Source organism: Gymnoscopelus microlampas, assembly GCF_963454915.1.
Source record: "Gymnoscopelus microlampas genome assembly, chromosome: 7".
NCBI lineage: Eukaryota > Metazoa > Chordata > Actinopteri > Myctophiformes > Myctophidae > Gymnoscopelus > Gymnoscopelus microlampas.
In genome coordinates, this window is record NC_139944.1 from 26,074,155 (window position 1) to 26,088,264 (window position 14,110).

The 14,110-nt window shown below is 42.1% G+C and overlaps 1 protein-coding gene across 2 annotated transcripts in view; it reads left to right on the forward strand.

The window, feature by feature from the left end:
• The window catches only part of eya2 (EYA transcriptional coactivator and phosphatase 2), a 33,946-nt gene that overhangs the window by 237 nt on the left and 19,599 nt on the right, over positions 1 to 14,110 (forward strand). The window contains exons 2-5 of one of the 2 annotated variants that reach the window (XM_084063458.1): positions 11,877 to 11,954; positions 12,723 to 12,763; positions 13,073 to 13,197; positions 13,891 to 14,004. In XM_084063458.1, coding sequence (XP_083919584.1) covers positions 13,095 to 13,197; positions 13,891 to 14,004 — 217 coding nt within the window. In that variant the 5' untranslated portion in view covers positions 11,877 to 11,954; positions 12,723 to 12,763; positions 13,073 to 13,094. The remainder of the gene's footprint in view (positions 1 to 11,876; positions 11,955 to 12,722; positions 12,764 to 13,072; positions 13,198 to 13,890; positions 14,005 to 14,110) is intronic. The other variant, XM_084063459.1, reaches the window with a different exon arrangement.

The window sequence follows — 14,110 nt, forward strand, 5'->3', positions numbered from 1 at the left end:
ACTATTCTAGCAGCCTTGGATCAAGACTGTCAGATTTTTCAAAAATAGCAGATCTACAAGCTCATAGTGGCACTTGAGCTTGTATATCTGCTATTATTGAATAGCCAAGAAATCTAAACTTATGTTCCCATACGTGGTTCTCGATAAAATACATCTATGACGTTCTTGATCCCAGGCTACTATTCTATTTGGTCAAATGTATGGTAGGCCTTATTTAAATAAGCAATAGGTATTTAATGAACTTTTAGGCTAAATTATTGATCAGTTGTTGTATAACGTGTATAGGCATAATAATACGCCAATGAACATTACATTGGAAGCATGCCGTATCCACCACATTCTACCAGGATTTTCTTTTCTTTATTTCTTTCTTCTTTTTTTGTGCATGGATCTTATATTTCTGGAGGAATTAAACCGTATACCAAGCCTATAAATAGCACGGTAACACACATCCATGTCCACATTTATCCATATTTTATTTAATAGTTAATAATTAGTTAATAATTGCTTAACAACATTTAATGTATGTATTAATTTGTTTGTTTGTTATTTTACAAAGCATTATTGCCCCAAATCTATTTAATTATTAAGCTTTAATGTGTCTATAATCTACAAATTGCATGTTTTATAGCCTATAATAAATTAAATAAAACTAAATAGCGTACCTCAGCAGTTTTGGTGTTTGTTTAGCAGATCTAACTAAATTGGCTTAAAGGTAAACTGCTTAGCCTACTGTCCAGCCTATTTCATATTATTAAATTACATTTTGGCTAATATTTGTAATAGGCTATAGGCCTACTTCAGAACACTCTCAATTTGTTGAGGGTAGGCTATAGCTACTGGCCTTTTACATTGTCCATTCATTGTGGTCATTTTATTTTATAGCCTATAATTGCTATAAATATAGCCTATAAAGTAAATCTAGTTTTAAGCAGTGTTGGAAAAAGTACTAAAAAAATGTTGTTAAGTAAAAATATCAATACTGCAATGTAATATAAAAGTACAAAGGTATTGGCATCCAAATGTACTTAAAGTACCAAAAGTAGAAAGTACTCAATATGCAGAATGTCCCGTTTCACAAGAAACGGGACATAAAATGAAAATAGCAGATCTACAAGCTCATAATTGTGACGCATTGTGAGCTTGTAGATCTGCTATTTTCAAATGGCCGAAATCTATATAGGGCTGAAGTGGTTAATGCATGTTTTGTAATAATAATCAAAATCTACAAAGTAACTAGGAACTCAAGTTTTCAAATAATTGTAGTGGAGTAAAAGTACAATATTTTCCTCTGAGATGTAGTGGGGTGGAAGTAAAAGTATTGAAAATTGTAAATACTGAAGAAAGTAAAAAATACCTCAAAATTGTACTTCAGTACAGTACTTGAGTACATGTACTTAGTTACTTTACACCACTGGTTTTAAGGTAGTTTCTTTGGGCTTATCTGAGTGCATATTGAAGTGCAACAAGTCAATTAGACTTGTGTGTGTAGGCCATGTGAGTGAGCACACAGTGCATAAGGAGAGTGGAACGGGAACGTATGAGGGACTTTACACATTTTCCAATTCAGTTTGAGGCCTTTTGTTTTTCTTGGTGGCTGTTGAATCCTTCCAACACTTTTGCTTGGCTTAAGTACAGAAGATTGCCCCCAAATCGCTGCGACCCCCCTCTGCAGCCAGGGACCTAATTAAGTAATTTAAGGGAGCCACGCTAAGCATTTTTCAAAGGCGGGTATTCATATTTTTCAAGGACCCCCTTCATGCCTTCAGTCATGAAGGAGACTGACTCCTATGTTTTGCTAGCCATTCAAATCACCTTTAAACACTTTGCCATCATTACAGCCTCAGACTGAAGAGGTTGAATCTTTCTCCCTACAATCTCCTAAACTGCCATCTGCATGACCTGCATGAAGATGAAACAAAAAAAAACTAAAACAAACAAAAGCAAACAACTGAGGGGAAAACCCAAACCAACAAGTTGTGCAACATGAAAAAGTGATTTATATCAATCTTGTTTTTTCCCCATTATCTGTAGCCTGCCCTAGGCTATATTAAGCTTAATCTTCACAATATCAGGTTAGAATCTTAACTGTGCAGAACATTGCTTGTGTCTCTTTTACATTTTAACAACAGTCAAACAGTCACACATGTAAAAGTTAATGTATGGTATCTCACCTGTGGAGACAATCCTTAGTGAGCAATAGTATAGATTGTTTGCATATCACTTCAGCCACAGTATCATCATCGCTTCGGGGCAGGGACGACATATCCCTCCATTTTGAAATGTACACGAGCCACACTGAAATGTGTTTCCCATATACAGGTTCTCTAAAATGTCATATCCTTTCCGCCTTCCTTAACAGCATTTGGATGTATATATCTCTTTGTCAGTGCCAATTACCTGAGATAAACCTGGAGGGGGACGGCCGGGGAGCATGGTCCATTATTATTATCAGAGATGGTTGCTATATCAGGCCTGCATGTGACAGATTGTAAATTTCCACAAATCTCCTCAATACCTGTATTATAACCCCCACAAATAACCGTCAGGAGATTGGGGTTTGGGGGGTGGAGGCAGTTTGGGGCTTCAGACCACATACCGAAGGCAGTGTGTGCCTGGGCGTGCTTGATTTAACACTCTGTTTCGTCTCCTAATAACATTAGGCCCCATTTCTGGACTCGTTCTCCTCGGCTGGCCACGGACCCTCTCTCTCTCTCTCTCTCTCTCTCTCTCTCTCTCTCTCTCTCTCTCTCTCTCTCTGCCTTCATGGTTCCTATTACTGGCTCTAATAAATTGTGAATAAGCGGCGGCCCAAAAAGTCTTGGGCTGTGGAGAATTCCCCATCCTGTAGTGCAAGGCACCCCCTCTTAAGAAAACACGAATTAATTCCAAACCCCTCTGTAGCCAAAAGTTTGTGGAATGATAAATATTTTCATAGGAAGTGCTGCTCTTCCTGACTTTATCTGCACCAAATTCATTATATTTCACGGCTTGCCTTAAGCCCTTTGTGTCTTAGCTCACTCCCATCCCGCTCCCTCTCGTTCTCTCTCTCTATCGGGTTCTCTCTGTCTTCCTCCGTGAGTCAGTGTAGAGGACTTGAACTCTGGGTCTCAGCAGGCCTAGCGAGTCCACCCATCTTGTCCCTGTGGTAAAATTGCAGTCCACCGATCTCCTGGGTCTAAGATGAATTGATAGTCTCTGCACCAAGAGCGACAGTATAAGCAGCCTAGTGATATCTGCAATATCATAGTCAACTGTGTTGTTGGGTTCTTCAGTTATTGTGACATGATGGTGGAGTTCTTAGAACAGGAAAGACTTTATTTTTAGTATACTGTAGAGTTCACACAGTGTCTGCATGGTGTGTTAAAATAAACCACAAAAAAACTTTTCCTTTCTTTTCTTTTTTTCATTTCAAAAGAAATTTTTAACTGGATTATACCACAGACTCAATCTGTGAAAGATACATTTACAGTAAAAGGAAAGAAATCTGTTTCTGGGGACAGTTTAAACTTTGTGCTCGTGGAATGACTCAGTTTTTAGCTGTTTGCAACCTCAGAAGTAACAATCTTGAATAAAGCCCAGTCTAACCAAAACCTCCAGAGATGCTCAAAATATTGTTTTCATTTTTTCTTACTTAGCAATGCCATTATAATATTGTAGTGAATAAAAAGTTAAGGAAAGTATTTAAAAAAAATAACATGTCATCCGTTGTTAAGTGAATAAAAGAAACAAGAAGTTATTATTATTTTTATTTTTTTACTGTAAGCAAACTGTAAGCTTTCTGTCTTACTGCAGATAGTGCAGTAGTGGTCTTCTATTTATCTGTGATGAACATTAAACAGAGTAGGATGCAATTGTATTTTAACTCAGGCTGGTATGCAAGACATGGCATAAAGGTCTATTTTAATCAATCAACAGCAGGAGCAATGGTTCTATTGTGCTGAGTTTGACTAGTGCTGCATTAAGTGTGATGTGTGTGTGTGTCACGTGTGTGTGTGTGTGTGTGTGTGTGTGTGTGTGTGTGTGTGTGTGTGTGTGTGTGTGTGTGTGTGCGTGTGCGTGTGCGTGTGCGTGTACGTGTGCGTGTGTGTGTGTGTGTGGGTGGGTGAGAGAGAGAGAGAGAGAATAATTGAGTAGATTCTGGTGGTTCTATTGGGTTGATCTGCTTGAACAGCTTGCAGAGAGGTTCCCCCCAAATGACTTACCCCCCCACCACCACCTCCATTCCTCTAAGCCCCAGACAGCACCCAGGCATAGGATGATCTGACTCTGTGTGCGCGTGTGTGTACGCAGAGTGTGTGTGTGTGTGTGTGTGTGTGTGTGTGCGTGCGTGCGTGCGTGCGTGCGTGCGTGCGTGCGTGCGTGCGTGCGTGCGTGCGTGCGTGCGTACGTGCGTGCGTGCGTGCGTGCGTGCATGTGTACAACACGCGTGTGTTTGTGCGTGTAAGTGTGTGTCTGTCAGCAGACGACAGCTGGCTATCTCTGCTCTCCTTATCTCATCTAGAGGGGTGAAACCACACACATAGCTGCATAGCCTACAGTGAACATATTTCATCTTTTTTTCATCCCTCAAGCAGTTTTTTCCTTTAAAAAACACATTTGACAAATTGTCCATGATTTTCTCAGTCAAAATGTCTTCTCACCAGAAGTTTCCTCTTTGAATCTGTGGTGCATGGGATACATTTACATAAAATGTCTTTAGGACTGGTTCCATTTGTACCCTCTCAGAGTTATGGGGGTCCTTGGAATTAGAAAAGTCAATGTCTCTCATCTCAACCCTCTCCGCCTCACACACACATACAGTAATTGTAACAGTAAAGCAGTAATTGGACCTCAGTCTCTGTGTGTGATGTCGTTGAGCTGTGCTTCAGCTACCAGTGAGTTGTGCCTGGCCAGCTGCTAGCAACTAGGACGGCCGTTCAATGTCATCTGCTGTGGAAAAGTAGAGGAAGAGGGTGGAGGGCAAACCTTTTTGTCCTAATGACTAATAAAGAGCCAGGTCTGTGTACGTGTGTGTGTGTGTGTGTGTGTGTGTGTGTGTGTGTGTGTGTGTGTGTGTGTGTGTGTGTGTGTGTGTGTGTGTGTGTCTCTGTCTCCGAGCGAGGCAGTGAGCATATGTGTGTCTGAGATCATTAGGGAATGTGTGTGCATTCATGCAGTCAGGATTGTGCCTGTGTGCGCGAGCGCGCGTGTGTGTGTGTGTGTGTGCATGCACCCGACCACCCTCCCATCACTCCACCAGATGTTTTTACCTGAGAGCCAGACCACCATCTGACAGGGGTCAACCCAGTCCTCCAACCCCACCACCTCTCCTCCAGGCTGCTGGGAGGTCTGCCAGCTGTCCCCCTCCCTGACCCCCGTCCTGGGGCACTGGTTCTTGGGTGAGGGTAGGAGTGTGAGGGGTGGGGGGGTCTGGGGCCAGGGGTAGGTGGTCCTCGCCCAAGGTTTATAGCTTAGAGATTAGTATTGGAGTTATTACAGGAAGATAGCGTATGCGAGAACAGCAGCAGTGGAGGAGAGAGAGAGAGAGAGAGAGAGAGAGAGAGAGAGAGAGAGAGAGAGAGAGAGAGAGAGAGAGAGAGAGAGAGAGAGAGAGTTGCAATATAAAACAGCTCTGTTTACACTTTTATTTTATTCCTATTTATATTCAATATTTATTTGTACAGACATTGTTTTGTTTTGATTGTTTTGTTCCACTTTTGCTTTGGCAATGTAAACGTATGTTTTCTCAAGCCAATAAAGCTCCATTGAATTGAATTGAGAGAGAAAGAGAGAGAGAGAGAGAGAGAGAGAGAGAGAGAGAGAGAGAGAGAGAGAGAGAGATATGGATGCACAGTAATATTATGCATATGGGGAGGTCGGGCAGCAATTTAGAATGGGTGGTAAGAGAGTGGGAGTCAGTCGGTGAGAAAGGGAAAAAGAGCAATGGAGACAGTGGTGTGATTGAATGAGGAGGGTTTTGATTACTGAGGGGCGAAGGCAGGAGCGGGGGGCAGCTGGCATAAAAGCAGTCTTGTTGCTTCGAGTCAGTCAAGCAGAGAGGAAAGGCCACCAAGTCTGGCAGCTAGAGTTACGCATGGCGGAGACGGCAACAGGTTCACTGCTGCCACAGCTTAATGGCAGCCACCCCTACACTCACTATAGTCACGTCTCACAGTTCTGGTGCTTTTCTTTTGGAACTGTTGTTGACTACACTCTTTCTTGGATTAAATTAGATATTTATAGGATTTTCCACTCTCTCAGTTGTTTCGTATTTATCAAAACTATCTTGTCATCATCACCATCTAATATAGCAAGTTACAAACTCACCTGTTACTGTTACTAACATTGTACATCAATGTTATGTTTTTTGAATCTCTTAAAATCTTTTTATCTCTCTATAATATCTAAATCTATATTGATTATTCTGATTTATTTAGCTTTGTATGCATTCCCATGCTTTTGTATTTGTGTGTTTTAGGGGTTCCTAAACGCTGGATGCTAATTGAAAGTGAAAAGATCATTTGGGGCAGTTCTACTATGCTCACATAAGTATACTCATCATACTATATCATCTTAATAATCACTGCATGAAAATGTGTAGTGATTGGACACACACACACACACACACACACACACACACACACACACACACACACACACACACACACACACACACACACACACACACACACACACACTTGCTTACACAGTTGGACCTTGCGTTCATGATAATGAATTCCCTGGTTGCTGAGATCATGGCGGTGTATAAGTTATCTCAGGAACTCATTATTGGCTCATGATCCTTCAGTACGCAACATATGTTACTGTCAGGCCGTTGGCATCTGCTTACCATCCCTCTCCCCCAATGGTTTAATTTATTAAACTTTACTTTATATATCACCATGCCTCATTTCATCAAAATAATTTCTTTCTCCATAATCTTTTGATGTGTGAATGCTTTTGTCAAGCGGCATGCTTTGTTAACCACTTAAGCCTTATTAAAAGATTATAGTGGCTATCTACAAGCTCACAACGTAGTGCAATGCGATGTTTTTTTTGTCTTTTTCTTTTTTTTTTCTTGAAATGTTTGGAAATTCTTTCAAAATACTTTTGGAATTCTTTTGAAAACTTTAACCTACAATAGGGATGCCAGGTTGAAAGTTGTTAAAACCCAGTTGATGGCACTCCACAGGGAATTTGTGCTCTACTGTATGTTGCACAGCTGTCCTCGCCAACTGTGGTCCCTGAGGCCCTGAGACACCAGACCTGCCTAGTTTCAATATCTACAGACTTGTCAAGCCATGGCTCTGTGGACAGTTGGACAATTTGTCATGTAGCCTAGTTTACTTTGTTGATTTATCTTCTCTTATTGAATGGCATGGTGTCATATCTTGAGCCATTGAGGCTGTGTGTTGGCCCTGGTGTTCTATATTGAAAAGGAGTGGACTCTTTACATTACTACATTTGAACACAAGGCTATATCTATTCATTGGTTCATTAGTAGCACGACTGGATTGCTATATAATGTTGTTGATGTTGTTTCTTTTCTCGAATTGAACTGACCTGCAGTGCCAAAGCACAGCCAGCCAGCAAGAAGACAAGCAGATGGCACTGATATCCACCATGAAGACCCCGATAGTGACATAGGAACTAAAATACTGGGTCCTTGTTCTCTGGCTTTTGTTCAGGACTTCGAGAGCGGGGGTAGTGGGGTCCATGCCAGTGCGCGACAGTGAATTTATTCCCCCTGGGGCACTTAGGCAGCCCATCCAAATTGATGGTTCCAGGTGGGACTCCATATGGCGCCATTAGAGAATGAGCAGTCACCTTGTCAAGAACAGCCATCAGCTGTTGACTGAGAGCCATGCTGTTTCAGTGAGAGGTCAAACTGTTGCTATTGTGCAGCCAGTCTTTTATATGTCTTAACACACTGATGTGTCTCCCTGATTCCACCAAATGTGAATGGAACCGCACACGGCTTGTGAACTGCAAATTCAGCAAAACCTTGTGGCAAACAAACCCGGGAGCTCCACCCCTTTTACACCAACGATCAGATTTCCTTCCAATTCTAAGAGCAATGCATTTTCCTATGATGCAATCCGTCCATACAAAGAGAGAAAGAGAGAGAGAAAGAGTGCGAGAGAGAGTGAGTGAGAGAGAACCTGATATCCGTGAAAGAAGCAGTGGTGTAGCAGGGACCCCAGGACCCAGGTGAGGCTGGTGGGACTGGCCCTGTGGCCCCAGTGGCCCCAGTGGCCCCTGCTGGGTTTGTTTTAGGTTTAGTTTCAAGCCTCAGCGCTCCACATCTCTGCAGAGCGGTGCTCCTCTTTCCTCCGGTGCCCTGCTGTTCCCATGGCCTTGTGCGTCCTCCTCCCAGCCCTCGTCCTCTAGTAGGAAGTGCCTACACAAGTGCAGGCAGTGTGTGTGGGTGAATGCGTGCGTGCGTTTGTGTGTGTGTGTGTGTGTGCGTGCATGCGTGCGTTCGTGCAATGCATGCGCATACATGTGTGTCCCCACATGCCTGTGTTTGTTTGGAGTGTGTTTCTGCATATGTGCGTGTGCCTGTGATAGCATAATGCAGTGGTTCTCAAACCTTTTCATGTCAAGGACCCCCAAATTGATATGTATTTGGCCGCGGACCCCCATCTGAAACATTTTTGATATAAAAAAAAGGAAAAATAGCAGATATTTTTTAATTATTTTTTTAGCTTGTAGATTTTTTTATACATTGCCTATTTTTTAATAGCCAACGTATAAATCGATAAAGTGGTGAAAATTATTAAAGTGATACATTAACTACCTTTTCTGGGGACCCCCTGGAACTCCCTCAAGGTCCTCGAACCCCACTTTGAGAACCAACGGCATAATGTGTGTGTTCGTTTGTTCATTAGGGTTAGGGTCACAAAGTTTCCGAGGGAACAGCGTCATGCCCAGTTCACTGTACCCATCTTCAATGTTCTGAAATGCAGGGGAAAACCAGCACATCACCAGTTCCTCCATATCTGCTCTTGTTCTGACTCTGTACTGTAGAGTTCATTCCACTATACGCTTTGAGGTCAATGTTTCTCTCTCCAGCATCGCTGGCTGGCTTTGGTGTCGAGCACATGACTGTGAAATTAAATTGAAAGTAGTTTAGCTGATGTCAAATTCATATCAGAGGAATTTAATGGAATAAAAATGTATCCAGTAGAATTGAAAGTGAATTGAATTCAAGTAAATGTGGTGTACCGGAGGCCAAGCGTGAAGTCTGTCCCCAACTTGTATTTAACTGAACTGAACTGTTCTGAACTGGACTGTAATATAACAAAAATAAAACAAATATATAAAAATAAAACAAATAATTTAATTCATAGCTATGATCAAAATAAATAACTGATTTACTTTGCACTGAGTTGAATGGAAATAATTTCTTTTTTTCTACTCATGATGATCTCACCCATGTCTTCTTGTAGACCTTTCCCTTTACGTTGATTTCAAGTTCACTTGCACCGCCATTTCCTTATAGTGACCATAGATCACCCGCTCTAGTGTCACATTTATTGTCCCTCTTACTTGTGTTTACTCTATGGTCATTAACATTGACACATAAGTGGTTTGTTTTCGGCCCCCGGTCCTCGGTAGGAATGCTGTTATTTGCTAAGAAAACATCATGATTCATGCTGCGTGTTTTGAAACGCCGGGAGGGCTGCAGCATCAGTTGGAGTTTACCATAACATATGATTTGTCTTCCCTGCTATGTCAGAGCAGTTGCTGCTCTTCAGTAAAAAAGGCATTGACACACCTTGAGTTTCTCCGTCAGGTTTTAGGATTTGCGATGACACTGGTGTTCAAAGCCTCTGAGAATGAGACAGACTGTCACAGTCATTGTCTCTCTCTCTCTCTCTGGTTCTCTGTCTCGAACTTCAGACTGCATTTTTTTTGCCTTCAGCCCAATTCTCAACTGCTGTAAACCTCTGTTGCCCCCATATTTCATGTCTGCCGTCTGTCTTTGTCCTTGCTTTGTCAGCGGGGTCAAAGTTCATGTGGCTAGCTCCAACATTGCCAGATTGGAATTGCCCAGAGGCAGAGAGAGAGAGAGAGAGAGAGAGAGAGAGAGAGAGAGAGAGATAAAAGAGAGAGATAAAAGAGAGCGAGAGACAGACAATCAGACAGACAGACAGACAGACAGACAGACAGACAGACAGACAGACAGACAGACAGACAGACACGAGAGCTGCAAGGCAAAGGACTTCTCCTTCTATGTCTTTTGAAGGGTCATTAGTTCCTAGATGCATTGAACCTTTCTGGGCTGACAGCTGCGTATGGTCATGATACAGCAGCGCTGAGAAGGACTTGTGGAAACAGGCTATGGGAACTGCCAGCAGAGAGAATGACCCGCTCTACCTTCCTGTTTAGACTAGGCCGTGTTGGCATTGACCTTTTGACCTCCAGTGTGCTGACCTGGGACTTTCTTCTTCCTCTTGTCTCGTTCACTCAGCCCTCTCTTTCGTTCTCAAGCATTTTCTTTTATATTGTTCTTTCCTTTGCTTCATTCTTTTCTTATCTCCCTTATTGTACTTTCATTACTTTATTTCTGTTTATCTGTATGTATGTGTATATCTATATCTATATCTATAACTATATCTATATCTATATCTATATCTATATCTATATCTATATCTATATCTATATCTATATCTATATATCTATCTATCTATCTATATCTATCTATCTATATCTATATCTATCTATATATATACATATATATATATGCACACGCACGCACGCACCCACGCACGCACGCACACACACACCCACACACACACACACACACACACACACACACACACACACACACACACACACACACACACACACACACACACACACACACACACACACACACACACACACACACACACACACACACACACACAGAGTGCATATTCCTAGCCAATATTGAGAAGTCTATGAACCAATGCATAGATCATTCCAGACACCTTTTGTCATTTCGGTTTGAGATTCCATTCCAGTGAATTTCCGGTTGGAAACAGGCCTGTAAAACCTTGTTCTGTCTGTTCTGCCCTCATTCAATGTCTTAAAGTAGCTCTACAAGATGTAACAACCACAGTACAGTACGGGTGCCAAGCGGCAGAGTGACTCTGAGGCAGTGAGGCAAGGCATTCTTCCTCAGCGCTTTCCCAGGAAACTATGTCACCCGTCAAGTTCCTACCACCAACCATTTACTGCTATCTGTCAACGAGTTCCTTATAATCGTGATCTTAGGCAAACTCTGTCATGTCTGTCCCACATTTATCTTGTCCTCATCACACTATCCACTCTGTCTGCCTGTCTGTCTGTCTGTCTGTCTGTCTGTCTGTCTGTCTGTCTGTCTGTCTGTCTGTCTGTCGTTCTCTCTTTCCCATTGTCCCCTTCATCAGTGGTTCTTAAACTTTTCATGTCAAGGACCCCCAAATTGATATATATTTAGCTGCGGACCCCCAAAATTGAAAAAAAAAATACAAGCCGCGCTGCGAGCTTGTAGATCTGCTAATTTTGAATAGCCAACGATAAAGTGGTTAAAATGATTGTGATGCTACATTCACTACTTTTTCTGGGGACCCCCTGGAACCCCCTCAAGGACCCATGGGGTCCTACGGACCCCACTTTCAGAACCAACGCATTACGTTCTCTGTTTCACTCTGTCTCTCTCCTCCTCCATCTCTCTGACTCGATCTCTCTCTCCTTCCCTAACCCCGTGTCACTTCCTCAACTGTGTGAAAACTACCCGCCCCTCTCCTCTTCGTCCTACTTGGCCAGAGGAGGCGTCTGTCAGTTGCCCCCGGCACTTCATCACTTGTCACTCACCAGCATACCTCTGTCCTGATGGAGTTTATTCACTGTTGTTTCCACAGGAGACTTGACGGCTTTGGAGGAACCTGACGAGCAACAGTGTGACAGGACAAAGGGGATAAGTCTCTCTACAGAGGCAGGTAAAAAGCCTTATGAAGTAAACGTGTTCAGATCCGTGTTGGAGCTTATGAAAACAGCCAGTTTGCTCACAGAGGTGGCAGTATATCTCTGTTAACCACTTGGACATTAGCGTCCATAATCTGGGCATGTCGTTATAGGCGTTTTTTGCATTTGGCAAAAATAAGTATAGAGCCTTGGGGGACCCCCAGTTAATGAATTATATTGGTTAAATAAGCTAATTCAAATTTTGTTTGGTAACATTGTGTTAGTATTGCATGAACTTGTTGTATTGGGGGCATGGCACTCGAAAACAGAGGGTTAAAAATAGGGTACATTTATTTAGTAGGGTGCTTCTGTTTTCTTAGGCCTTCTTCATTTTTAGCGAAGGTGATGGTAAATAAAAATATATACAGCAAAAAGTTAATTAATGAACAGCAGCTATGGGGACCCTTTTTGTGACAAGCTGTTCCAAAAACACATGGACATGTGTCCTTTTTGTACAAACATATTCATGAACATTTATAGATCAGAAATGAGTTGAACATAGTGATATATATGTATATATATATTTTTTTTACATTTAGTCAGTCAGTTAAATATGTGGCAACTGGGAAGTCTGTTTGTATACGTACATAAAACAGTATTGTGAAAACAAAGTCCTCTTCACACGCTGTAGAAAGTATTGCCATTTTATAGCACATTTACAACTATTTTTAAACTAGGCTCAATTTGAAAAGATCTGTCAATTTAAATAGCATTTTCTGACCATGATTTTATGTAATTCACAGGACTTCTTGGTCTATATCTTAGAGTCATCTTTGTTCTGACGGTGAGTTTTCAGGTCCGTAGCTGAAGCTGGAATGCATGGGTTGCTTATCAGATAACAGTCACACAGGAATTTAAGGAAATGCTAATGCTAACTGGAACAGCACATTGTTAATTATATTGGAAGTTGTCAGTCAGTCACGTATGGAATTCCCTTTTGAAAATAGAATAACTTCTATTGGAATTTTTAATTTAGTTCATTCTTGTCAGTTCTCAGGAAAAACACATTTATCCCCTTCTCAGTTAAAACACAAAAAAGGAATATTGTCTTGAAGGAAATGCAGGTGTCTGAAATATGATTTCCTGTTTTCAGATCAGCTGACCAGAGGAGTGTCATGGCGGCGTACGGACAGACCCAGTACAGTCCGGCCCTCCAGCCCCCAGGACCTTACACCCCTTACTCACACCACACACAGGGCTACAGCATGCCCTCTTACAGTGAGTACTCTAAACATAGGACCTTACACCCCTTACTCACACCACACACAGGGCCCTCTTACAGTCAGTAGGCTAAACATGAACACACAGTTTTGTTTTTACGTTGTTTTACTTTCATCAACTAACTCTAACCCTAACCCATCACTAATCCTAATTCTAATCCTAACCCTAGAAAGCAACCCCCCTCTCTCTCTCTCTCTCTCTCTCTCTCTCCCTCTCTCTCTGACACGCACGCACATGCGTACGCACACACTCACGCGCACACACTCACTCACGCGCGCGCGCGCACACACACACACACACACACACACACACACACACACACACACACACACACACACACACACACACACACACACACACACACACACACACACACACACACACACACACACACACACACACACACACACACACACACACACACACATCATCATCTTGTTAAATAAAATACATTTGTTTTGTAATCTACAAGCTACGTATATTTCACAGTAAGCTACGGTTAAAATGTTTCAGTACCTCAGTTCCTCTGTTGTTTATGTACGTACTGCCTCATGAACACACGCAGCAAAATCCCCCAAATTTCACCCACATCTATACACCTGCAAGCCTGTGATGTGACAGTAAAGTTGAGTTGTGATTGTACAGCGCACAATACCCCATCCATTGAGCTGTGGCTCTCTCAATATGTAGATATTAAAACAGAGGAAGGACTAAGCCACTCTCCTGGACAGACTGGATTACTGAGTTACTCAAACTTCAGCAGCACTCCCTCCAGCCAAGCTCTCTACAGCTACTCCACGCACGGTTAGTCCCACACATGCACAGTCACACGTACAAATTGTCGCTGTAGGGCAGAAACATTGTATCTCCACATTTCAGCCTTTTAAAATGTTTTTCCATAATGAATGGC